Source organism: Nerophis lumbriciformis, linkage group LG03 (genome assembly GCF_033978685.3).
Source record: "Nerophis lumbriciformis linkage group LG03, RoL_Nlum_v2.1, whole genome shotgun sequence".
NCBI classification, from domain to species: Eukaryota; Metazoa; Chordata; class Actinopteri; order Syngnathiformes; family Syngnathidae; genus Nerophis; species Nerophis lumbriciformis.
In genome coordinates, this window is record NC_084550.2 from 48,030,755 (window position 1) to 48,057,228 (window position 26,474).

Genomic DNA, 26,474 nt, shown 5'->3' on the forward strand with positions numbered 1-26,474 from the left:
GCAACATATGTTGCCCCAAAACCTGTATGTACCTTTCAGCATTAATGGTGCCTTCACAGATGTGTAAGTTACCCATGTCTTGGGCACTAATACACCCCCATACCATCACAGATGCTGACTTTTCAACTTTGCACCTGTAACAATCCGAATGGTTCTTTTCCTCTTTGTTCCGGAGGACACGACGTCCACAGTTTCCAAAAAAAATTTGAAATGTGGACTCGTCAGACCACAGAACACTTTTCCACTTTGCATCAGTCCATCTTAGATGAGCTTAGATGATCCTTTACACACTGATGTTGGTTTTTGATGCAGTACCGCCTGAGGGATCGAAGGTCTGTAATATCATCGCTTACGTGCAGTGATTTCTCCAGAACCTTTTGATGATATTACGGACCGTAGGTGGCGAAATCCCTAAATTCCTTTCAATAGCTTGTTGAGAAATGTTTTTAAACTGGTGGACAATTTTCTCACGCATTTGTTCACAAAGTGGAGACCCTCGCCCCATCCTTGTTTGTGAATGACTGAGCATTTCATGGAAGCTGCTTTTATACCCAATCATGGCACCCACCTGATCCCAATTAGCCTGTTCACATGTGGGATGTTCCAAATAAGTGTTTGATGAGCATTCCTCAACTTTCTAAATTTTTTTGCCACTTGTGCCAGCTTTTTTTGAACGTTTAGCAGTTTGAACGTTAAATTTCTTGTCTTTGCAGTCTATTCAATTGAATGTAAGTTGAAAAGGATTTGCAAATCATTGTATTCTGTTTTTATTTACAAATTACACAACATGCCAACTTCACTGGTTTTGGGGTTTGTATAATAGTACCAGTATCAGCGGTATTTCCTTGATATCAGGTCGATACCAAAATTCTTGGTACAATAATAAATCAAACATTACAGTTCTTTTGGTTTTTAAAAGAATGCATTTTATTGCGTTTTTGAAAGGCTGTGAAATGTTTTCCTACTTTTTAGTCAATACTAACAACATTGATGAGATCCATGAGTCAGCACTAAGAACACTGACGATATCAAGGCCAGTTGCAGCACTTGCAGGAGTCGTAGTAGATGAGGCCTGGCTGACAGCGGTGCAGGTACGTGTTGCCCTGGAAGCACTGGAAGTAGGTGCTCTTGTCAGCCGCGTTCACGTACAGGCCATCAGGACGGCCATAACAGAAGGCGGCCACAGGGTCCCTAGTGGTGGTGGGAGCCGGTGTGGTGGTCGGTTTAGGGGGGAAACCTGCACACATGGAAGATATTTAGAAATACCGAGAAAAACCTCTCTGGTTTTTACAAATTGGTTATTTTTTTATGATAATGATGATATTTTCAGTGCTGCTAAACTGTGATTTTGTTGTCTTAAAGAAAGCAATGACAAAGAACTTAATTCATTCATTCACTTTACTATCTTGCGTTTCAAATGATACATTTTTTTTAAGTATTTAGTTTCATTTGACATGTAATATCTTATATTTGTCGATATTGACCATGTCATTCATATCCGTCGGAACATGAACATAGACTATGATGACTGGAAAAAGGCGTTTTGGTAGAAATTGCGTGTGAATGTTGGAAAGCGGAATTGAAATGCTAAAAGTTACATAGCGTGAACAAAATATACAACTTAATTGTATACCTAAAAAAAGACATGCTAACAGTTAGCATATATGAAATAACATAATTCACCCTTATAGTGTATTCCTGCAAAATTAGCTAAAATGTGGTTAGCACGTGTAAGCTAACATAACAAAATATTTGACTCTAACTGTAAAATTAGCGAAAAAGCAATTAGCATGTACAAAATAAGATATTTGACTGAAATTAGCTTTAAAAATCTAACATGCTACCATTAACATGCTAACAGTGAGCATATATGAAATAAAATATTTCACCTTTATCGTGTATTCCTGCAAAATTAGCTAAAATGTGGTTAGCATGTATAAAATAACATAACATATTTGACTCTACCTGTAAAATTAGCAAAAATACAATTAGCATGTACTAAATAAGATATTTGACTGCAATTAGCTTAAAGAATTTCGCATGCTACCATTAACATGCTAACAGTTAGCAGATATGAAATAAAATATTTCACCCTTATAGTGTATTCCTGCAAAATTAGCTAAAATGTGGTTAGCATGTGTAAAATAACATAACAAAATATTTGACTCTACCTGTAAAATTAGCATGTACAAAATAAGATATTTGACTGAAATTAGCTTAAATAATCTCACATGCTACCATTAACATGCTAACAGTTAGCACATATGAAATAAAATATTTCACCCTTATAGTGTATTCCTACAAAATTAGCTAAAATGTGGTTAGCATGTGTAAAATAACATAAAATATTTGACTCTACCTGTAAAATTAACGAAAAGCAATTAGCATGTACAAAATAAATCTGACTGAAATCAGCTAAAAAAAAAATCTAGCATGCTACCATTAACCTGCTAATAGTTAGCATATATGAAATAAAATATTTCACCCTTATAGTGTATTCATGCAAAAATAGCTAAAATGTGGTTAGCATGTGTAAAATAACATAACAAATTATTTGACTCTACCTGTAAAATTAGCGAAACAGCAATTAGCATGTACAAAATAAGATTAATTGACTGAAATTAGCTAAAAAAAATCTAGCATGCTACCATTACATGCTAACAGTAAGCATGTCTGAAATAACAAAATTAGTCAAATCTAAAATGTATACCTGCAAAATTGGATAAAACACTAGCATGGTAGCAGTTAGCATGTATGAAATGTAAAATAATTGACTTGGGTCTATTCCTGCAAAATTTGCTAAAAAGTAGCTAGCATGCTAACAGTTAGCATGTGTGAAATAACCCAATATCTGACTCTTAGGTGTATACTGTACCTGCAGAATTAGCCAATAGCTTTTAAATGAGCTGAAAATTTGTTTTGTTTTTTAATTAGCTGGAATGTCCAGGATGGGTTGAATGTGTTGATGGTTTCAATTAATTTATTTTATATGGGAAAAATGTCCCGCAAAATGTGAATTTATGGAAATGTGGTAATTTTTGGAAAATGAAATTTTTTTCGTCGTGAACATTGGCTTTTCAGCATACACACAATAATAGTATAATCAATCATCCATCCATCCATCCATTTTCTACCGCTTATTCCCTTTGGGGTCGCGGGGGGCGCTGGAGCCTATCTCAGCTACAATCGGGCGGAAGGCGGGGTACACCCTGGACAAGTCGCCACCTCATCGCAGGGCCAACACAGATAGACAGACAACATTCACACTCACATCCACACACTAGGGCCAATTTTTTATTTTTTTTTGTGTTGCCAATCAACCTATCCCCAGGTGCATGTCTTTGGAGGTGGGAGGAAGCCGGAGTACCCGGAGGGAACCCACGCATTCACGGGGAGAACATGCAAACTCCACACAGAAAGATCCCGAGCCCGGGATTGAACCCAAGACTACTCAGGACCTTCGTATTGTGAGGCAGATGCACTAACCCCTCTGCCACCGTGAAGCCAGTATAATCAATCAGCACAATAATAATATAATCAATCAGCACAATAATAATATAATCAATGGCAATAATCACCCATTGAGATCCTGAGGTGGGAGATGAGAGGGTAGGCTCCAGCCGAACAGAAGGAGCCACTGAAGTCGTCCATGTCCAGAGTCCACACATGAGCACCTCCCATGTTGACGCCTGTCATAAACTGCACCTAAAGTACAGAAAATAAGACAAATGTGATACATATAAGACATATAATTCACTTCAATTCACAATTTCAGGCCCAAAATATGCAGAATATGGTTACATTTTTTCTCTCTGAGCTGCCACCTTAACGTGGTAGAGGAGTTTGCGTGTCCCAATGATCCTAGGAGCTATGTTGTCCGGGGGCTTTATGCCCCCTGGTAGGGTCTCCCAAGACAAACTGGTCCTAGGTGAGGGATCAGACAAAGAGCAGCTCGAAGACCTTTATGAAGAAAACAAACAAGGAACCCAGATTTCCCTTGCCCGGACGCGGGTCACCGGGGCCCCCCTCTGGAGCCAGGCCCGGAGGTGGGGCACGATGGCGAGCGCCTGGTGGCCGGGCCTGTCCCCATGGGGCCCGGCCGGGCACAGCCCGAAGAGGCAACGTGGGTCCCCCCTCTAATGGACTCACCACCCATAGCAGGGGTCATAGAGGTCGGGTGCGATGTGAGCTGGGCGGCAGCCGAGGGCAGGGCACTTGGCGGTCCGATCCTCGGCTACAGAAGCTAGCTCTTGGGACGTGGAACGTCACCTCGCTGGGGGGGAAGGAGCCTGAGCTAGTGCGCGAGGTGGAGAAGTTCCGGCTAGATATAGTCGGACTCACTTCGACGCACAGCAAGGGCTCTGGAACCAGTTCTCTCGAGAGGGGCTGGACTCTCTTCCACTCTGGCGTTGCCGGCAGTGAGAGGCGACGGGCTGGGGTGGCAATTCTTGTTTCCCCCCGGCTCAGAGCCTGTACGTTGGAGTTCAACCCGGTGGACGAGAGGGTAGCTTCCCTCCGCCTTCGGGTGGGGGAACGGGTCCTGACTGTGGTTTGCACTTACGCGCCAAACCGCAGCTCAGAGTACCCACCCTTTTTGGATTCACTCGAGGGAGTACTTGAGAGTGCTCCCCCGGGTGATTCCCTCGTGCTACTGGGGGACTTCAATGCTCATGTTGGCAGCGACAGTGAAACCTGGAGAGGCGTGATTGGGAAGAATGGCTGCCCGGATCTGAACCCGAGCGGTGTTTTGTTATTGGACTTTTGTGCCCGTCACAGATTGTCCATAACGAACACCATGTTCAAACATAAGGGTGTCCATATGTGCACTTGGCACCAGGACACCCTAGGCCGCAGTTCCATGATCGACTTTGTAGTTGTGTCATCGGATTTGCGGCCTCATGTTTTGGACACTCGGGTGAAGAGAGGGGCGGAGCTTTCTACCGATCACCACCTGGTGGTGAGTTGGCTGCGATGGTGGGGGAGGATGCCGGACAGACCTGGCAGGCCCAAACGCATAGTGAGGGTTTGCTGGGAACGTCTGGCAGAGTCTCCTGTCAGAGAGAGTTTCAATTCCCACCTCCGGAAGAACTTTGAACATGTCACGAGGGAGGTGCTGGACATTGAGTCCGAATGGACCATGTTCCGCGCCTCTATTGTCGAGGCGGCTGATTGGAGCTGTGGCCGCAAGGTAGTTGGTGCTTGTCGTGGCGGTAATCCTAGAACCCGTTGGTGGACACCGGCGGTGAGGGATGCCGTCAAGCTGAAGAAGGAGTCCTATCGGGTTCTTTTGGCTCATAGGACTCCTGAGGCAGCGGACAAGTACCGACAGGCCAAGCGGTGTGCGGCTTCAGCGGTCGCAGAGGCAAAAACTCGGACATGGGAGGAGTTCGGTGAGGCCATGGAAAACGACTTCCGGACGGCTTCGAAGCAATTCTGGTCCACCATCCGCCGCCTCAGGAAGGGGAAGCAGTGCACTATCAACACCGTGTATGGTGAGGATGGTGTTCTGCTGACCTCGACTGCGGATGTTGTGGATCGGTGGAGGGAATACTTCGAAGACCTCCTCAATCCCACCAACACGTCTTCCTATGAGGAAGCAGTGCCTGGGGAGTCTGTGGTGGGCTCTCCTATTTCTGGGGCTGAGGTTGCTGAGGTAGTTAAAAAGCTCCTCGGTGGCAAGGCCCCGGGGGTAGATGAGATCCGCCCGGAGTTCCTTAAGGCTCTGGATGCTGTGGGGCTGTCTTGGTTGACAAGACTCTGCAGCATCGCGTGGACGGTACCTCTGGATTGGCAGACCGGGGTGGTGGTTCCTCTCTTTAAGAAGGGGAACCGGAGGGTGTGTTCTATCGTGGGATCACACTCCTCAGCCTTCCCGGTAAGGTCTATTCAGGTGTACTGGAGAGGAGGCTACGCCGGATAGTCGAACCTCGGATTCAGGAGGAACAGTGTGGTTTTCGTCCTGGTCGTGGAACTGTGGACCAGCTCTATACTCTCGGCAGGGTCCTTGAGGGTGCATGGGAGTTTGCCCAACCAGTCTACATGTGTTTTGTGGACTTGGAGAAGGCATTCGACCGTGTCCCTCGGGAAGTCCTGTGGGGAGTGCTCAGAGAGTACGGGGTATCGGACTGTTTGATTGTGGCAGTCCGCTCCCTGTATGATCAGTGCCAGAGCTTGGTCCGCATTGCCGGTAGTAAGTCGGACACGTTTCCAGTGAGGGTTGGACTCCGCCAAGGCTGCCCTTTGTCACCGATTCTGTTCATAACTTTTATGGACAGAATTTCTAGGCGCAGTCAAGGCGTTGAGGGGATCTGGTTTGGTGGCTGCAGGATTAGGTCTCTGCTTTTTGCAGATGATGTGGTCCTGATGGCTTTATCTGGCCAGGATCTTCAGCTCTCACTGGATCGGTTCGCAGCTGAGTGTGAAGCGACTGGGATGAGAATCAGCACCTCCAAGTCCGAGTCCATGGTTCTCGCCCGGAAAAGGGTGGAGTGCCATCTCCGGGTTGGGGAGGAGATCTTGCCCCAAGTGGAGGAGTTCAAGTACCTCGGAGTCTTGTTCACGAGTGGGGGAAGAGTGGATCGTGAGATCGACAGGCGGATCGGTGCGGCGTCTTCAGTAATGCGGACGCTGTATCGATCCGTTGTGGTGAAGAAGGAGCTGAGCCGGAAGGCAAAGCTCTCGATTTACCGGTCGATCTACGTTCCCATCCTCACCTATGGTCATGAGCTTTGGGTCATGACCGAAAGGACAAGATCTCGGGTACAAGCGGCCGAAATTAGTTTCCTCCGCCGAGTGGCGGGGCTCTCCCTTAGAGATAGGGTGAGAAGCTCTGTCATTCGGGGGGAGCTCAAAGTAAAGCCGCTGCTCCTCCACATCGAGAGGAGCCAGATGAGGTGGTTCGGGCATCTGGTCAGGATGCCACCCGAACGCCTCCCTAGGAAGGTGTTTCGGGCACGTCCGACCGGTAGGAGGCCACGGGGAAGACCCAGGACACGCTGGGAAGACTATGTCTCCCGGCTGGCCTGGGAACGCCTCGGGATCCCCCGGGAGGAGCTGGACGAAGTGGCTGGGGAGAGGGAAGTCTGGGCTTCCCTGCTTAAGCTGCTGCCCCCGCGACCCGACCTCGGATAAGCGGAAGAAGATGGATGGATGGATGGATACATTTTTTTTTTTTTTGCACTTTCCATTCATTTTTTTTTGTACACGTTTGATTAAAAAAGTATATACATCGTTTCACATAAATAAAAAGTGTAAAAATGTGTGTGGGTGAAAAAATGGGTGAGAGTGTTTAAAATAAAATTCCCCTCAGGGCCCTAGTTTATTTATATTCAAGCCAAAGAAAAACAAGATTGGGGTAGGCTCCAGCCTCCCTGCGGCCCCCACCATGATGGATGATTGATGCTGTCATTACCTTGGAAGAGAAGCTGCGCAGGTCATCATAGCCCAGCCAAGCGCTGCCAAAAGTGGCGTAAGGAACGCTCTGCTGCTCGATCCATCCCGTGGTCGCGCTGGTGAGGAAGCTACACGCCTGGAACGTAACAAACATCAACATCACTCCCTTGTACGACAATCTGTTTGGACCACAGCATGTTCGTGTGCTGTTAGTTACGTTCATTATTTTTAGTTAGCGACCTATGTTACGTCATGTTATTTTATGTTACAATACGTTACATGACCTTACGTTTTGCTATGAATTGTTACGTTACCCCTAATCAGTAACTTTAGTTTGTTTCCATGCCATGTGACGTTACGTTATATTACAATACATTATTACGTATTACGTTACATTATATTTTGTTATATATTGTTACGTTACCTTACCCCTAGTTAGTAACTTTAGTTAATTTATATGCCACGTCATGTCAAGTTACGTTATGTTACAATATGGTACGCAATGTAATGTTGCAACATTATGTTTTGCAACATTACATTATGCAATGTTACGTTATGTTACCGTTTGACCTTGCATTACGTTGTTGCACCTTATGTTTACGTTATGTTACATTATGTTACATTACATTATGTTACGTTACATTATGTTACGTTACGTTACGTTACCTTACCATTTAACCTTGCATTACGTTGTCGCAGCTTATGTTTACGTAGTGTTATATACAATACGTTACATTATGTTACGTTACATTATGTTACGTTACGTTACATTATGCCACGTTGCGTTATGTTACCGTTTAACCTTGCATTACGTTGTCGCAGCTTATGTTTACGTTATATTACATTACGTTACATTACGTTACATTATGTTATGTTACATTATGTTATGTTACGTTATATCATGTTATGTTATATCATGTTATGTTATATCATGTTACGTTACATTTTGTTACATGACATGAAGTTACATTATGTTACCGTTAAACCTTGCATTAAGTTCTTGCAGCTTATATTTATGGTATGTTGCATTACATAATGTTGCATTATGTTATGTTACATTATGTTATGTTGCATCATGTTACGTTATATCATGTTACATTACGTTCTTACCATTTGACCTTGCATTACGTTGTCACAGCTTATGTTTACGTAATGTTATATTACAAAATGTTACATTACATTATGTTACGTTACATTATGTTACGTTACATTATGTCGTGTTGCGTCATGTTACCGTTTAACCTTGCATTACGTTGTCGCAGCTTATGTTTACGTTATGTTACATTACATGAAGTTACATTATGTTACGTTACATTATGTTACGTTACGTTATGTTACCGTTTAACCTTACATTAAGTTGTTGCAGCTTATGTTTATGGTACGTTACATTACATTACATTACATAATGTTACATTACATTGTGTTATGTTGTATCTTGTTACGTTATATCATGTTACATTACGTTGTTCCCATTTAACCTTGCATTACGTTGTCGCAGCTTATGTTTACGTAATGTTATACAACATTATGTTACATTACATTATGTTACGTTACATTATGTTACGTTATGTTATGTTACGTTATGTTATATTCTGTCACGTTACGTCATGTTACCGTTTAACCTTGCATTACGTTGTCGCATCTTACGTTTACGTTATGTTACATTACATGAAGTTACGTTACGTTATGTTACCATTTAACCTTGCATTACGTTGTTGCAGCTTATGTTTATGGTATGTTACATTACGTTACATTATGTTACGTTACATTATGTTACGTTATATCATGTTACGTTATATCATGTTACGTTATATCATGTTACGTTATATCATGTTACATTACGTTGTTACCATTTGACCTTGAATTAGATTGTCGCACCTTGTTTACGTTGTCGCACCTTGTGCTTACGTTATGTTACGTTGCATTACGTTACATTATATTACGTTGTATTATGTTACATTACGTTATGTTACATTACATTATGTTACCGTTTAACCTTGCATTACGATGTCGCACCTTATGCTTACGTTTTGTTACGTTGCATTACGTTACGTTATATTATGTTACATTACGTTATGTTACATTATGTTACCGTTTAACCTTGCATTACGTTACGTTATATTATGTTACATTACGTTATGTTACATTACATTATGTTACCGTTTAACCTTGCATTACGTTGTCGCAGCCTATAATTACGTTATGTTACATGATTTTACTTTACATGTCACATTACGTTATGAATTGTTACCTTTCCTTACCTTCGGTTTATGTTACACGCTTCAACTTCTATGTGTGTTTATGCTAGTGGCCCCGCCTCCACCCACAGCTCCACACTCCATTTCTTTTATGATTTTAATGAAACTTTCAGGAAATTTTAGAAATGGGAGGGGCTGATTCAGGATCCCCAAATTTGGATTTGTGACTTATTATTCTGCCACAACAAGCGCTAATCAAACGTAAACAGTACAATATCCAAGTGCAATAGGAGTGATGTGCACTAAATAATACATGATTTACATTTTGTCAGTGGAAGTCCACAACCTTTGAGCCCAAACTGACCTCATAGTAGGACCAAAAACCAGCAGTGCGAGTGTAAGGTCCGGCGTCGGCCGGTCCGTTGCTGGGTGCTCCCAGGCCGCTAGCAGCAGTGCTTAGGCGGTAAGTTCTGCCGTACGTTGGCAGACCCAGCAGCAGCTTCTCGGCTGGAGCTCCAAGGTCCAACCAGTGAGACACAGAGGAGTTCTAGCATTTTGGAAAATGACATACATTGTTCACGGTATGTTTCATGCTCTTCAAATAAAGCTACAACATGTCCAAAATGAATACGATTCTTAGCATAAACATGTTAACTAAACATGACCTGACTTAAAACATGAACATATACGGAACATTAACATATCATTATCAAAGTACAGTAAATCCTCATTCATCGCTGTTAATTGGGTCTGGACTCGCAAAGTAGTAATGAATAATTATGAATGGAATATTTTCATAGCAAGAGGATAATAAATACATGTTTACCACATTCTACTGTAAATACGGTTTTGTCTTTAACATTAGGAGAATCTTCCACTTAATTTAGGCCAAAGTAACCTATTAACATATAGCTAACTCATTAACATATATTTAACTATTAACATAAATGTAACCTATTAACACATACCTAACTATTAACATTCATGTAACCATCAACATAGACTCTACCCGTGACCACAAATGTGTTCAGATGAGAACTATGGAACCAATGGAATGACTCATTAATGTATTTATTAATTTATCATTCATTCATTCAAGCATTCAATTATTCATTGTTTATTCAATCATTCATTCATCATTCTTTTGTTCAAACAGTCAATCGTTTATTCATTCATTCATTCATTCATTCAAACATTCAATTATTTATCATTCATTAAATCATTCAAACAATTATCATTCATTGAATCACTCATCCTTTTATCATGCGTTGATTCATTCATTTATTCATTCAATTATTCACTCATCATTCTTTAATTAGTTCAATCATTCATTAATCATTCATTTATTCAAACATTCAATCAATCATTCAGTATACATTAAATTAGTCATGCATTCAATAATTAATTAATTATTCATTTATTCATCATTCAATCAATAATAATAATAATAATAATAATAATAATGGATCAGATTTTATATAGCGCTTTTCTATTAGATACTCAAAACACTCACAGAGAAGTGGGAACGCATCATTCATTCAGCAATCCTTCATCATTCATTCATCATTCCTTCATTCATTCAATCATTAATTAATTAAAACATTCAATTATTCATTCAATCATTTATTTATTCAAACAATTGTCATTCATTCAATCATTAATTCATCATTCCTTCATTCATTCAATTATTCGTTAATCATTAATTCATTCAAACGTTCAATAAATCATTCAGTATACATTCAATTATTCATTCATCATTCATTCATTCATTCAATAATTGATTAATTATTCATCTATTCATCATTCAATCAATCATCATTCATTCATCATTCCTTCATTCTTTCAATTATTAATTCATTCAAACTTTAAATTATTCTTTCAATCATTCATTCATTCAGTCAAACAATTGTCATTCATTCAATCACTCATTCATTTATTCATGCATTCAATTATTCATTCATCATTCCTTCATTCAATCATTCATTCATTCAAACGTTCAATTATCATTCAGTGATTCATTCATTCAATTATTCATTCATCATTCCTTAATTCATTCAATCATTCAGTAATCATTAATTCTTTCAAATGTTCAATCAATCATTCATCATCCATTCATTCAATCATTAATTCAAACATTAAATTATTCATTCAATCGTTCATCCATCCATCCATCCATCCATTTTCTACCGCTTATTCCCCTTTGGGGTCGCGGGGGGCGCTGGAGCCTATCTCAGCTACAATCGGGCGGAAGGCGGTTTACACCCTGGACAAGTCGCCACCTCATCGCAGGGCCAACACAGATAGACAGACAACATTCACACTCACATCCACACACTAGGGCCAATTTAGTGTTGCCAATCAACTTATCCCCAGGTGCATGTCTTTGGAAGTGGGAGGAAGCCGGAGTACCCGGAGGGAACCCACGCAGTCACGGGGAGAACATGCAAACTCCACACAGAAAGATCCCGAGCCCGGGATTGAACCCAAGACTACTCAGGACCTTCGTATTGTGAGGCAGATGCACTAACCCCTCTGCCACCGTGAAGCCCATTCATTCATTCATTCAAACAATTGTAATTCATTCAATCACTCATTCATTTATCATTAATTAATTAATCAATTATTAATTCATCATTCAATCATTCATTAATCATTAATTGATTAATTTATTATCATTAAATCAATCATTCATCATTCATTCATTTTTCATTCATCATGCATTCATCATTCATTCTCGTGGATTTTTTTCTTGTAAAAAAATGTTGCAATGTAATATTGTGAGTTGATATTATACAATTTCACACATTTGCTGTATCAAGTGAGATATAAGGGAATATGCCAGAGAAACATAATGTTATCTAATCTTATCAAATCCAATCCCAGTTTAACAAAGAACAAAAGCCCTGTGTAACTTCTCTTGGTTATTGAAATAATGAGAAATGTAGTAAATTGTGTGTTCCTTACGATATTGTGATGGATCTGAGATCCAGAGTCCATGGAGCTCTCATACAAAGGACTGTTGTGTCCGGTAGATTCCTCCCAGTGTCCGTGGTAGTCGTACGTCATCAGGTTGATGAAGTCCAAATATCTGTGGTGGAAAAATGTATTTTCTCTCAGTCCATTCCGCAGAAATGTTCAGTTTTATTCTACTTGTGTGCGAAGTGCGAAGTCAAGAAGTCCTGATTCCAACTTACGTCGCAATCTGGTCGACCTCATAGGCTTTGTCAATGTTGGTTCTGATGGACGCCACGTTGGCCGACAGCAACAGCTGAGTCTTCCTGGAGTCTACGGCATCCTTCTCAAAAGCTGCGGACAACTCCTACACAAAATGACCCAACGTTCGCTTAAGGGCGTATTTCCTCAACAACAGTTTATATCCAGAACACGGACTTTTTAAAATAACTTTCAATGCATGAGATGCATGATTTATAACCTAGCTCTTACAATAACAATGTTGCTATAGCTTGGCTAATATGGAGACCTCGACGGCGGAACAGGCGGAAGACGGTAGATTTTAAAGGGGAACATTATCACAATCTCAGAAGGGTTAAAACCATTAAAAATCAGGTCCCAGTGGCTTATTTTATTTTTCGAAGTTTTTTTCAAAATTTTACCCATCACACAATATCCCTAAAAAAAGCTTCAAAGTGCCTGATTTTAACCATCGTTATATACACCCGTCCATTTTCCTGTGACGTCACATAGTGATGCCGATACAAACAAACATGGCGGATAGAACAGCAAGGAATAGCGACATTAGCTCGGATTCAGACTCGGATTTCAGCGGCTTAAGCGATTCAACAGATTACGCATGTATTGAAACGGATGGTTGTAGTGTGGAGGCAGGTAGCGAAAACGAAATTGAAGAAGAAACTGAAGCTATTGAGCCATATCGGTTTGAACCGTATGCAAGCGAAACCGACGAAAACGACACAACAGCCAGCGACACGGGAGAAAGCGAGGACGAATTCGGCGATCGCCTTCTAACCAACGATTGGTATGTGTTTGTTTGGCATTGAAGGAAACTAACAAATATGAACTAGGTTTACAGCATATGAAATTCATTTGGCAACAACATGCACTTTGAGAGTGCAGACAGCCCAGTTTTCATCAATTAATATATTCTGTAGACATACCCTCATCCGCTCGCAGATTTCTTTGACTTTATCGTTGGAAATGCATCTGCTTTGAGTGTCGCAGGATATCCACACATTCTTGCCATCTCTGTTGTAGCATAGCTTTCGTCGGTAAAGTGTGCGGAACAAACGTCCAATTTCTTGCCACTTTCGCATCTTTGGGCCACTGGTGCAACTTGAATCCGCCCCTGTTCGTGTTGTTACACCCTCCGACAACACACCGACGAGGCATAATGTCTCCAAAGTACGAAAAAACGGAAAATAACAGAGCTGATTTGACTCGGTGTTTTAGAAAATGGCGGATTGCTTCCCAATGTGACGTCACGTTGTGACGTCATCGCTCCGAGAGCGAATAATAGAAAGGCGTTTAATTCGCCAAAATTCAACCATTTAGAGTTCGGAAATCTGTTAAAAAAATATATGGTCTTTTTTCTGCAACTTCAAGGTATATATTGACGCTTACATAGGTCTGGTGATAATGTTCCCCTTTAAGAACTACCACAACGGCTGCAATGACGGAAGAAGGCTGCAGCAGAAAAGGGTCCCCAGTCGTCTTGGACTCCATGCCACTGGACCCTGACCCGATTCTGTTAAGGACCGTGTGGTGACTGTCTGTGCACCAGTCTCCCCACGTTAAACTAAGTCACGCACAGGCATCCTCCATAAAAGGGATACACCCCTACCAGGAGGATTGTCATACTCGTTCGAGTGACCGCCGATGATGATGGTTAATATGTAGGTTACTGCATGTAAATAGAGCTTTGTTGGCAGTTTTTGGATGTTTTTTTTTAGAGCGCTTTATTGGCAGAATGGATTAATCCCATTACCTGCATTGTTAGCCGCATTCTACTAGCAGTTTTTCACTATTTAAATTAAAGGTTAAGATGTGTGTTCTGGACTCATATTGGGACTGTGGACGATGCAACATTTTTCCAAAAATGCACTTTTCCTTCAAGTTGCACATGCTAACTTATACCATGAATTGATTAACGTGGACCCCGACTTAAACAAGTTGAAAAACTTATTCGGGTGTTAATATTTAGTGGTCAGTTGTACGGAATATGTACTGTACTGTGCAATCTACTAATAAAAGTTTCAATCAATCAATCAATCAAACCTTGACCAGCAGCGTGAATCGTTGTTTGTCCTCCTGTGGGCTGCCGTTGTGCGCGGGATATTCCCAAGCCAGGTTCAGTCCGTCAAAGTTATGAGTTCGCAGGAAGTTAATGGCCGACTTGACGAAGACATCGCGGGTCTCGGGTCTGCCGACCATGGCGATGAATCTGGGGGGGAGACACACAAAAGTAGAGCGTGGGTCCGAACAGGATGAGAAGAATGTTGGACTGTTCGAACCAGACTTACGGACTCATTCCATTGACTGTTCCTCCAACGGACAACAGAGTCTTCAGTGCAGGGTTTCTAACCACATCCAAGACGAAAATAAACGTCAAAATCATCCTTGAGATGTTTAAGTACCTCCTCGTCGACTATAACTTACACATTTTTCAGGTTGTTGAGTCTGTTGAACTGCTGCACGTCGTTCCACTCGATGGTGTTGATCTGGTTAAAGCTGTTGATGGTGGCCAGAGCGTAGATGACGTGCGTGCACAGGAAGGGGTCGATGTTGTCTGGGGTGAACTTTCCATTGCCGGGCCTATACTGGGCCCAGTTGGTCATGTGACACACCAACTTGCTGGAAGTGGCTGACGAGAGACCAGACATGTTGTCTTTTATGTCTTATGTTCCAAGGCTACGAAGTGCTAAATGCAGCGTGTGCAAAGTAAAACATTGCAGGCACTACATGTTGCAGGTGATCTACTAAGACTGCATGCGCATATGGTAACGTGGTATATTCGTTCGTTGTGTGATGGGTGATGAGTCAGGAAGACGCCAACGAGGAATCGTCGAACAAAAAGCTTTATTTGTTTCAATGAGCCTCAGACTGGAATTGCAGCTTCCAGGAGAAAGAGAATGGGCCTGATTATTCTTCTCCTCTCGGACCACCTTTTACAATTTGTTGCTTAAATATATTTAAGCAGGTTTTCCTGCTCTTCAGGGGATTTTTTTTTTTAAATTGAAGGTAAAAAGGTCAAATCCCCTGAAGAGCAGGGAAACCTGTGAAACAGGCTTGTCGGGATGAAATAGCCTCTGTGTTTTTTCCTGACCTAACATATATTCCGCTTTACTGTATAACGGAAAAACCACAGAAAACTCGACTGCGTGTGTGTGTGTGTATATATATATATATATATATATATATATATATATATATATACACACACACACACATATACATTGACGATGCATATATAATAATGTACATCTCCTATGGTATATCCCTATGAACAAACTTTATTGCGCAGATTATTCCAATATTCTCAGGAGAACACCCATATTCTTGTATTTGTCCACAACCACATTATCTGTATAATCTGTAAATATCTGTTTAATATTTTTGATACTTAATAGGACTTACCGATGTGCAGCATCAGAAGAAGACCCAGACCTGTAGGAACACAACGTACAGCTCAGTATTATCGGGTATACATTCTAATACGCATCGATATTGATAACTACTCCTCTTGTTGTGTTGACTTCATTACTATGAGAAGTGAGTGACAGTGCATAGTAGAATCATACCTGTTAGCATTTTGGCCATGGTGCTGTTTGACAGAAACCTGCTGGGGCGATGAACCTTTCTTTACCTTTCCTGGAGAGGAGCGCAGGCACCAGTGCAAAATGTCACCACTTGGAGCAAATTTATATATTTCTCTTCAATGACTTCTAGACGGTGACAAAGTGCAACTGATAAAGAAGGAGTGCTTATTGAGTTAATATCAGCGCACGATGGAACGTCAACAAAGGAAACAACAATGGCTCATTGATAAAGGAGGTGTTGTAAAAGCATTATTATTAATCAATGAACACTTGTTCCTGTCATTGCAGTGCACTTTAGTACACGACCTGTGCACTTTGCACACTTCAAATACTTCATCAGCTGCACCTGTACTGTTTCATAACATCCATGTTCCTTTTTTTAACCATCAATAATCCTTTTCATACATTGCCACACATTGACATCAAATAAAAAAAATATACACTATATTGCCAAAAGTATTTGGCCACCCATCCAAATGATGAGAATCAGGTGTCCTAATCACAGGTGTATAAAATCAAGCACTTAGGCATGGAGACTGTTTCTATAAACATTTGTGAATGAATAATGATAGGATGCCACCTGTGCAACAAATCCAGTCGTGAAATTTTCTTCAACTGCCGGCTTTTATAAGAAAAGTGAAGTTTGGGAACAACAGCAACTCAGCCACGAAGTGGTAGGCCACGTAAACTGACTGAGAGGGGTCAGCGGATGCTGTAAGCACATAGTGCAAAGACAATCTGCACAGTCAGTTGCTACAGAGCTCCAAACTTCATGTGACCTTCCAATTAGCCCACGTGCAGTACGCAGAGTGCTTCATGGAATGGGTTTCCATGGCCGAGCAGCTGCATCTAAGTCATACATCACCAAGTCCAATGCAAAGCGTGGGATGCAGTGGTGTAAAGTACGTCACCACTGGACTCTAGAGCAGTGGAGACGCCTTCTCTGGAGTGATGAATCACGCTTTTCCATCTGGCAATCTGATGGACCAGTCTGGGTTTGGAGGTTGCCAGGAGAACGCTACATTTCGGACTGCATTGTGCCAAGTGTGAAATTTGGTGGAGGAGGATTTGTGGTATGGGGTTGCTTTTCAGGAGTTGGGCTTGGCCCCTTAGTTCCAGTGAAAGGAACTTTAAATGCTTCAAGATACCAAAACATTTTGGACAATTCCATGCTCCCAACCTTGTGGGAACAGTTTGGAGCGGGCCCCTTCCTCTTCCAACATGACTGTGCACAAAGCAAGGTCCATAAAGACATGGATGACAGAGTCTCATGTGGATGAACTTGACTGGCCTGCACAGAGTCCTGACCTGAACCCGATAGAACACCTTTGGGATGAATTAGAACGGAGACTGAGAGCCAGACCTTCTCGACCAACATCAGTGTGTGACCTCACCAATGCGCTTTTGGAAGAATGGTGGAAAATTCCTATAAACACACTCCGCAACCTTGTGGACAGCCTTCCCAGAAGAGTTGAAGCTGTAATAGCTGCAAAAGCTGGACTGACATCATATCGAACCCTATATGCGAGTCAAGGCTGGTGGCCAAATACTTTTGGCAATACAGTGTAATACCTGCAGCAAAATACTACACAAATATTCGCTTTGATTTAATTCCTCAACATTACAAAGTAGAAGCAAAAAGAAGTTAGATTACTTCAACTTGACTGAATACTGAAGAAGTATCATCAAATATGTGATTCATGACAGCATTATTGTATTCATGGTGTCATCTAGTGACCGTGTTCTACTATGTACAGTATACAGAGTAGCTGGTGTTGCATAAACATACACAGCATACTGTACAAGACACAGTATTTCTCAAATAAATTGCACACATACGTGCTTATTATTCAGTCATATTTACAAAGTTCACACTGTATATACAAAACCCAAAACCAGTAAAGTTGGCACGTTGTGTAAATGGTAAATAAAAACAGAATACAATGATTTGCAAATCCTTTTCAACTTATATTCAATTGAATAGACTGCAAAGACAAGATATTTAATGTTCGAACTGCTAAACTGTTATTTTTGCAAATATTAGCTCATTTGGAATTTGATGCCTGGAACATTTTTCAAAAAAGCTGGCACAAGTGGCAAAAAGAAACTGAGAAAGTTGAGGAATGCTCATGAAACACTTATTTGGAACATCCCACAGGTGAACAGGCCAATTGGGAACAGGTGGGTGCCATGATTGGGTAGAAAAGCAGCTTCCATGAAATGCTCAGTCATTCACAAACAAGGATGGGGCGAGGGTCACCACTTTGTGAACAAATGCGTGAGCAAATTGTTTAAGAACAACATTTCTCAACAAGCTATTGCAAGGAATTTCATCATCTACAGTCCGTAACATCATCAAGAGGTTGAGAGAATCTGGAGAAATCACTGCATGTAAGCAGCAAGCGTGAAAACCAACATTGAATGCCCGTAACTTTTGATTACTCAGGCGGTACTGCATCAAAAACTGACATGAGTGTGTAAAGGATATCACCACGTGGGCTCAGGAAGACTTCAGAAAACCACTGTCAGTAACTACAGTTTGTCGCTACATTTGTAAGTGCAAGTTAAAACTCTACTATGCAACGCGAAAGCCATTTATCAACAACACTCAGAAACGCTGCTGGCTTCGCTGGACCCGAGCTCATCTAAGATGGACTGATGAGTGTTCTGTGGTCTGACGAGTCCACATTTCAAATAGTTTATGGAAACTGAAGACGTCGTGTCCTCCGGACCAAAGAGGAAAAGAACCATCCGGATTGTTAGAGGCGCAAAGTTGAAAAGCCAGCATCTGTGATGGTATGGGGGTGTATTAGTGCCCAAGGCATGGGTAACTTACACATCTGTGAAGGCACCATTAATGCTGAAAGGTACATACAGGTTTTGGAGCAACATATGTTGCCATCCAAGCAACGATATCATGGACGCCCCTGCTTATTTCAGCAAGACAATGCCAAGTCACGTGTTACAACAGCGTGGCTTCATAGTAAAAGAGTGTGTGTACTAGACTGGCCTGCCTGAAGTCCAGACCTGTTTTCCGTTGAAAATCTGTGGCACATTATGACGCCTAAAATACCACAACAGAGACCGCGGACTGTTGGACATCAAGAAAGAATGGGAAAGAATTCCACTTAAAAAATTGGTCTTCTCAGTTCCCAAACATTTACTGAATGTTGTTAAAAGGAAAGGCCATGTAACACAGTGGCCATTAAATTCTAAGTTAATGATTATTTGCAGAAAAAAAAGATGTTTCTCAGTTGGAACATTAAATATCTTGTCTTTGCAGTCTATTCAATTGAAAATAAGTTGAAAAAGTATTTGCAAATCATTGTATTCTGTTTTTATTTACCATTTACACAACGTGCCAACTTCACTGGTTTTGGGTTTTGTACAAAAGTACACACTATGTTGAAAAACAAAACATGATAAGTGATCTATTTGTCTTTAATTTCCTATATAACTAACAAAGTGTCAACTGTTTTTTTAAAACAGTATAATAAATGTGTCATAAAATATAAGCTTAATGTCTGAACGAACACTCATAAAAACACTACAAGTTGAAGCAAATATTACTTAGTGAGTTCCTGGTACTGTGCCTCATTGGATACCTGTTGGTGACCCCTGACTTGTTATGGTGAGTCGTTCAAAACTGTCGTATAGCAGACCCTCCTATTTTCATATACTAATTATGTAAAAGTACAGTACAAACTATGCAGTGGTGCTAAAGTAGCAAAAATTGTTCTCAAGAAAGAGTACTGTTACTTTAGAGTAAAAAGTAGTCTTCCAAAAAAGCTACAATACTTGAGTAAGAGTAAATATTCAGGAAAAAATAATCAAGCACAGAATTCAAGTACTAGAAAACAGTCACTAAGGACGTTAAAACAGGGCTAATGTGCAGCTAAAATATTAAAAACATCGACAACTTACTGCAACATATTTTCTCTAATTGGAAGTGGAATTTTTGTAGGCTGAAATTTCTACTGACACAGATGACAGCGCATGATATCAATGTTCTTTTTCATACTTTCTAAGTAATCACTGGAGAGTTATGACTTCATGTCAATATTTACAGTGTATAGGATGAGTGCGGTCATGTGACTGCATGGCTCGGTTTGATTGGTGAAATAGAATCAAAAGGTCGCCAGTGCTATCGTTGAATTGGTGGAACAGAGTCATGTGACCGTGCCCGCTGGAAAAAGTCTCTCTGAAGAGCAAAAAGTACGTATTAGCAAGAAGTAAATCAATAGATTACTATAAATATCATAATAATATGAATAAATGTATCAATCAGAATGACACCAAAAGTAGTGTTTCTTCTTCACAAAAAGACTTACCACCACAAACAAAACAAAAGCTAATAGGTGTCAATAAGTGGTGGTGACGAACCCCAAGATGCAGCGATGGCACGCTTGATGCAGGACACAGCTTACAACACTCCAGCACTGACTGGAGGGCAAGGCAGGTATAAAAAGCAGCCGGCTGATTGACACCAGGTGTGGCCAGGTGCCAATCAGCCACAGCTGAGGGGAAACAGCGCTCAGTGAGACAAGCAGGAAACTGAACAAAAATAAGAGCGCTGACAGGAAATGAAACACACCGAGGAAAAACCAAAACATAACCAAACTGTCAGTGACAAGCCTAACAGTAGCCCCCCTTCCGACAACGGATACCAGACGTTCTAGATCAGGGGTCCCCAAACTACGGCCCGCGGGCTGGATACGGCCCCCCAGCGTCAAAAATCCGGCCCGCAAATATTGCATTTCCTTTGGAAATCGAGGTCCCAGAGTCTGGAGGAAGACAGGAGAGGCACAGGATCCACGTTGCCTGAAGTCTAGTGTAAAGTTTCCACCATCAGTGATGGTTTGGGGTGCCATGTCATCTGCTGGTGTCGGTCCACTCTGTTTCCTGAGATCCAGGGTCAACGCAGCCGTCTACCAGCAAGTTTTAGAGCACTTCATGCTTCCTGCTGCTGACCTGCTCTATGGAGATGGAGATTTCAAGTTCCAACAGGACTTGGCGCCTGCACACAGCGCAAAATCTACCCGTGCCTGGTTTACGGACCATGGTATTTCTGTTCTAAATTGGCCCGCCAACTCCCCTGACCTTAGCCCCATAGAAAATCTGTGGGGTATTGTGAAAAGGAAGATGCAGAATGCCAGATCCAAAAACGCAGAAGAGTTGAAGGCCACTATCAGAGCAACCTGGGCTCTCATAACACCTGAGCAGTGCCAGAAACTCATCGACTCCATGCCACGCCGCATTAACACAGTAATTGAGGCAAAAGGAGCTCCAACCAAGTATTGAGTATTGTACATGCTCATATTTTTCATTTTCATACTTTTCAGTTGGCCAACATTTCTAAAAATCCCTTTTTTGTATTAGCCTTAAGTAAAATTCTAATTTTGTGACACACGGAATTTTGGATTTTCATTTGTTGCCACTTCAAATCATCAAAATTAAATGAAATAAACATTTGAATGCATCAGTCTGTGTGCAATGAATAAATATAATGTACAAGTTACACCTTTTGAATGCAATTACTGAAATAAATCAAGTTTTTCAAAATATTCTAATTTACTGGCTTTTACCTGTATATATATATATATAGCGTGCGGCCCCCAGCCAAATTGTTTTACCCCAATGCGGCCCCGGAGTCAAAAAGTTTGGGGACCCCTGTTCTAGGTAAACAGGAGGAGGACAAGGACAAGGCGGTGGGCCGCCAGGCCAAGTGTCCCCGCAACCAGCGGGGAAGAGTCAGATGGCGACGGCGAGTTGAACGCCGCCGCAATTGGTGAGGCGGTCGCTCATGGAACGGCCACATCCGTGGCCGACGAGAGGGCTGCATGCCGGTGCCTGATGGCCGCCCGTGCGTCAGGCCAGCTGGAGGTCGCGGAAGAGACAATGCAGGAGACGCTGGCGAAGCCGTGGGACGGCCTGCCAGTGACGAGGAAGCTGGCGACACTGTGGCACGGTGTTCACAAACTGACTAAACATATCCTGTCAGATTTGCAGTCTGGGTTCAGAACTAGCCATCACCGCTACTCTTAAGGTCCTTGATGATATCATCACTTCCATGGACAATGAACAGGTCTGCACAGCTGCTCTCCAAGAACTTTGATTCAGTAACCACTTTATAAATATGGTATGGTATGGTAGAACATCTTCTTAAGTAGACTCTTTAGTATTGGTTTGTCCAAGAGGTTGCAGCAACGGTTCTGCCAGCTATCTCAAAAACCGCGTACAACGGGTGAAGTCTGAAAATATTGTGTGAGATCCACTCATCATTTCAAAAGGTGTGCCCCCAGGTTCCATCTTGGGCCCGACGTTATTCTCACCTTTTTCCAAAACACAATATAGAATGTGAGATATAACAGGATAATGCATACCTTATTTTTCGAACTATAAGTTGCAGTTTTTTTCATAGTTTGGCGACTTATACTCAGGAGCGACTTATGTGTGAAATTATTAACACATTACCGTAAAATATCAAATAATATTATTTAGCTCATTCACGTAAGAGACTAGACGTATAAGATTTCATGGGATTTAGCGATTAGGAGTGACAGATTATTTGGTAAACGTATAGCATGTTCTATATGTTATAGTTATTTGAATGACTCTTACCATAATATGTTACGTTAACATACCAGGCACGTTCTCAGTTGGTTATTTATGCCTCATATAACGTACACTTATTCAGCCTGTTGTTCACTATTCTTTATTTATTTTAAATTGCCTTTCAAATGTCTATTCTTGGTGTTGGCTTTTATCAAATACATTTCCCCAAAAAATGCGACTTATACTCCAGTGCGACTTATATGTGTTTTTTTCTTCTTCTTTATTGTGCATTTTCGGCAGGTGCGACTTATACTCCGAAAAATACAGTACATTTATCATTTGTTTTCAAAACGCTTACAAAAAAGTGGGACCCTAAAAATTTACTGTGGGACCCCATTTGTATGACTTGATGGGGTTGTTGGGACCCCATTTTGAAAATTCCTAGCACCAACACTGATGGGAGTATTCGTGCGTGCAAAACAGCAGCAGGCGGCTGTGGCCTGCGGGCCGCTTCTAATACTAATCAAATATCGTCCCGGGGGCCTTAGATCCTTCATTCATGGGCTGGATCTGGCCTGCGGGCCTTGGTTTTGACACCCCTATCTTATGGGGTTCACTGTGACAATCACTACGCCAACTAGTGGTGTGGAGGCTCATAACACCCATTTTTGGTCCACCTTAATGCATAACACTTAGCCGAGAGACGGCTTTTAAAAACCCCAAAAGAGACATAAGATAAGGTACTCGTAACCCAGGGTAACCGCTGTACTTGAGTCCTGTGTTGGACAAGTGACCGGTCCAGGGTGCCAGCTGGGGTGGGCTCCAGCTCACCACAAGCCTGAACAAGACACGTGTTTGAAAATAAATCAACGGATGACTACATGAACGAATAGTCCACAATGATTTGGACACTCTTGTCTTTATTTTCGTCTTTTGTGGGAACTTATTTTTCGTAACTTACAAAAACAATTGTGAAGAAAGAAAAGTTTAAACATTGACTTCATATATCCTAAACGAAAGAAAAAAAAAAAGAAAAAAAACCCCACCAACAATCTTTCTGCTGTCATAAATGTGACAAAGGTTTTATGTAAGAGTTGATAGATGACATGATTACAATGACAGGAAGATGTATTATCAAATGGTGTCACACCCAACGTAATAAAGCAGCAAACCCGTTTACAGCCGTGGTCAAAAGTTTACATACACTTGTAAAGAACATAATGCCAATCATTTCTACAACTCTTACCTTTTTGTGCTAGAGGGATTAGAGCACATACTTGTTGGTCACAAAAACATTCATGAAGTTTGGTTCTTTTATGAATTTATTATGGGTCTACTGAAAATGTGAGCAAATGTGCTGGGTCAAAAGTATACATACAGCAATGTTAATATTTGGTTACATGTCCCTTGGCAAGTTTCACTGCAATAAGGCGCTTTTGGTAGCCATCCACAAGCTTCTGCTTGAATTTTTGACCACTCCTCTTGACAAAATTGGTGCAGTTCAGCTAAATTTGTTGTTTTTCTGACATGGACTTGTTTCTTCAGCATTGTCAGGACTTTGGGAAGGCCATTCTAAAACCTTAATCCTAGCCTGATTTAGCCATTCCTTTACCACTTTTGATGTGTGTTTGGGGTCATTGTCCTGTTGGAACACCCAACTGCGCCCAAGACCCAACCTCCGGGCTGATGATTTTAGGTTGTCCTGAAGAATTTGGAGGTAATCCTCCTTTTTCATTGTCCCATTTACTCTCTGTAAAGCACCAGTTCCATTGGCAGCAAAACAGGCCCAGAGCATAATACTACCACCACCATGCTTGACGGTCGGGATGGTGTTCCTGGGATTAAAGGCCTCACCTTTTCTCCTCCAAACATATTGCTGGGTATTGTGGCCAAACAGCTCAATTTTTGTTTCCTCCAGAAGGTCTTATCTTTGTCCATGTGATCAGCAGCAAACTTTAGACGCTTCTGGAGCAAGGGCTTCCTTCTTTGATCATGTATGTTGCTGTATGTATACTTTTGACCCAGCAGATTTGGTCACATTTTCAGTAGATAAATTCATAAAAGAACCAAACTACATGAATGTTTTTTGAGACCAACAAGTATGTGCTCCAATCACTCTATCACTAAAAAATAAGAGTTGTAGAAATTATTGGAAACTCAAGACAGCCATGACATTATGTTCTTTACAAGTGTATGTCAACTTTTGACCACGACTGTATATAGTCACTAGTATTATTATTACTAGTCAGCAATATTACATAACACAGGAATACTTTCTCTATTTCAGATGTTGTGTAAAAAAACAAGACCCTTCCAATTAGTATTTTATATGTATAATCAAGCTTTAATCGTTAAAATTATGTTTTAAAATACTTTTTATAGTTATAATTGTTATGAGTAAATACTGTTATGTCATAAATGTTAAAATCATAATTGTTATTAGTAAATAGTATCAATAATGAAATTATAATGGTAAAAGTCATTGGTTAACAGTGTCAATAATCACGCTATAATTTTTAAAGTTATAATTGTGAGTAAATAATGTCAATAATCATGCTATGTTAAAATCATAATTATTAGTAAATAGTGTCAATAAATGATAATTGTTAAAATTATAGCCATCATTAGTAAATGTCAATAATAATAAGAATTATTAAAATTGCAATTAGTAAATTGAGTCAATAAAGACGTTATAGTTGTTAAAATGATCATTGTTATCAGTACATTATGTCAATTGTAAATTATAAATAATATAAAATATAAAGTTATGAATTATAATTTTTGTTGAAGTAATAACTGAGCATACAATGAATAATATTTAATTCTCAAAATCCTCGTAGAGCAACAATGTTTGTATACTTTGAAAACTTTACTTGTTGCTTTAGTGTGTTTGATGTTGACTTTTCCAAGTGTTTGTTTAGGTTATTAAACTTTTTGTTGGCTGCATTTATGTCTATGACAGCATATCAGAACCAATAAATCAGTGTCATACTTCACCCCAGTAGCAACAATTAGGATAATACTGTACTTATCAATTAATCTGTATTTAATCATTACCATTTCTAAATGGTCAGGTGTATATTTTGTGTAAATGTAAGATGAATAAATTAAATTAATAGTGACTACTGTAACGTTTTTCTTCTCCAAATACTATGTACACTGTAAATACTGTGGCTGGAAGTCCCATGTCATGTTTCTCATACGATCAACCAAATACAAAAGTAAAATGTGTTGACAAATGCATTTTCCCCTTTAAAAAAAAAAAGACTGTTTTCTTTAGTATCCTCGAAGAAAACTTTGCCAGCTGCCAAAAGCCACTCAAAAAGTGTCAACTCAGCGAAGAAAAAAAGTCAAAAAATCTGACGTCACAGTACTGACAATAAAAGAATGGCAGAAGTGAGGATTGAACAACTGCACGCTACTGCCTTGCTCTGCACCATCATGTCCGTTCCTGAAAAACACACCACAAAGCAGTCATCAATAACATACACAACAACATAACTACTCATTCTGGTGTATCCCCTCAATTTGACAA

At 40.8% G+C, this 26,474-nt stretch overlaps 2 protein-coding genes across 5 annotated transcripts in view; both read right to left on the minus strand.

The window, feature by feature from the left end:
• Positions 1 to 896: 896 nt before the first annotated feature.
• On the minus strand, positions 897 to 20,816 carry chia.1 (chitinase, acidic.1). 3 transcript variants are annotated; one of them, XM_061938231.2, is made up of 12 exons: positions 20,768 to 20,816; positions 16,367 to 16,436; positions 16,203 to 16,232; positions 15,225 to 15,429; positions 15,089 to 15,145; positions 14,844 to 15,009; positions 12,785 to 12,909; positions 12,555 to 12,678; positions 9,955 to 10,137; positions 7,412 to 7,528; positions 3,579 to 3,705; positions 897 to 1,237 (listed from the first exon to the last, which is right to left on the minus strand). In XM_061938231.2, exons 2-12 carry the CDS (start codon positions 16,383 to 16,385, stop codon positions 1,029 to 1,031), a joined length of 1,362 nt encoding a protein of 453 aa, XP_061794215.1. In that variant the 5' UTR covers positions 16,386 to 16,436; positions 20,768 to 20,816; the 3' UTR covers positions 897 to 1,028. The 3 variants fall into 3 exon arrangements, with proteins under 3 accessions (XP_061794215.1, XP_061794223.1, XP_061794231.1); XM_061938239.2 differs by having other exon boundaries at positions 20,716 to 20,800; XM_061938247.2 differs by lacking the exon at positions 20,768 to 20,816 and adding an exon at positions 20,452 to 20,507.
• A 2,804-nt stretch (positions 20,817 to 23,620) lies between these two features.
• The window catches only part of cntn2 (contactin 2), a 78,327-nt gene continuing 75,473 nt past the window's right edge, over positions 23,621 to 26,474 (minus strand). For both annotated transcript variants that reach the window (XM_061938257.2, XM_061938266.2), the window contains exon 23: positions 23,621 to 26,390. In XM_061938257.2, the coding sequence (XP_061794241.1) occupies positions 26,305 to 26,390 (86 nt within the window). In that variant the 3' untranslated portion in view covers positions 23,621 to 26,304. The remainder of the gene's footprint in view (positions 26,391 to 26,474) is intronic.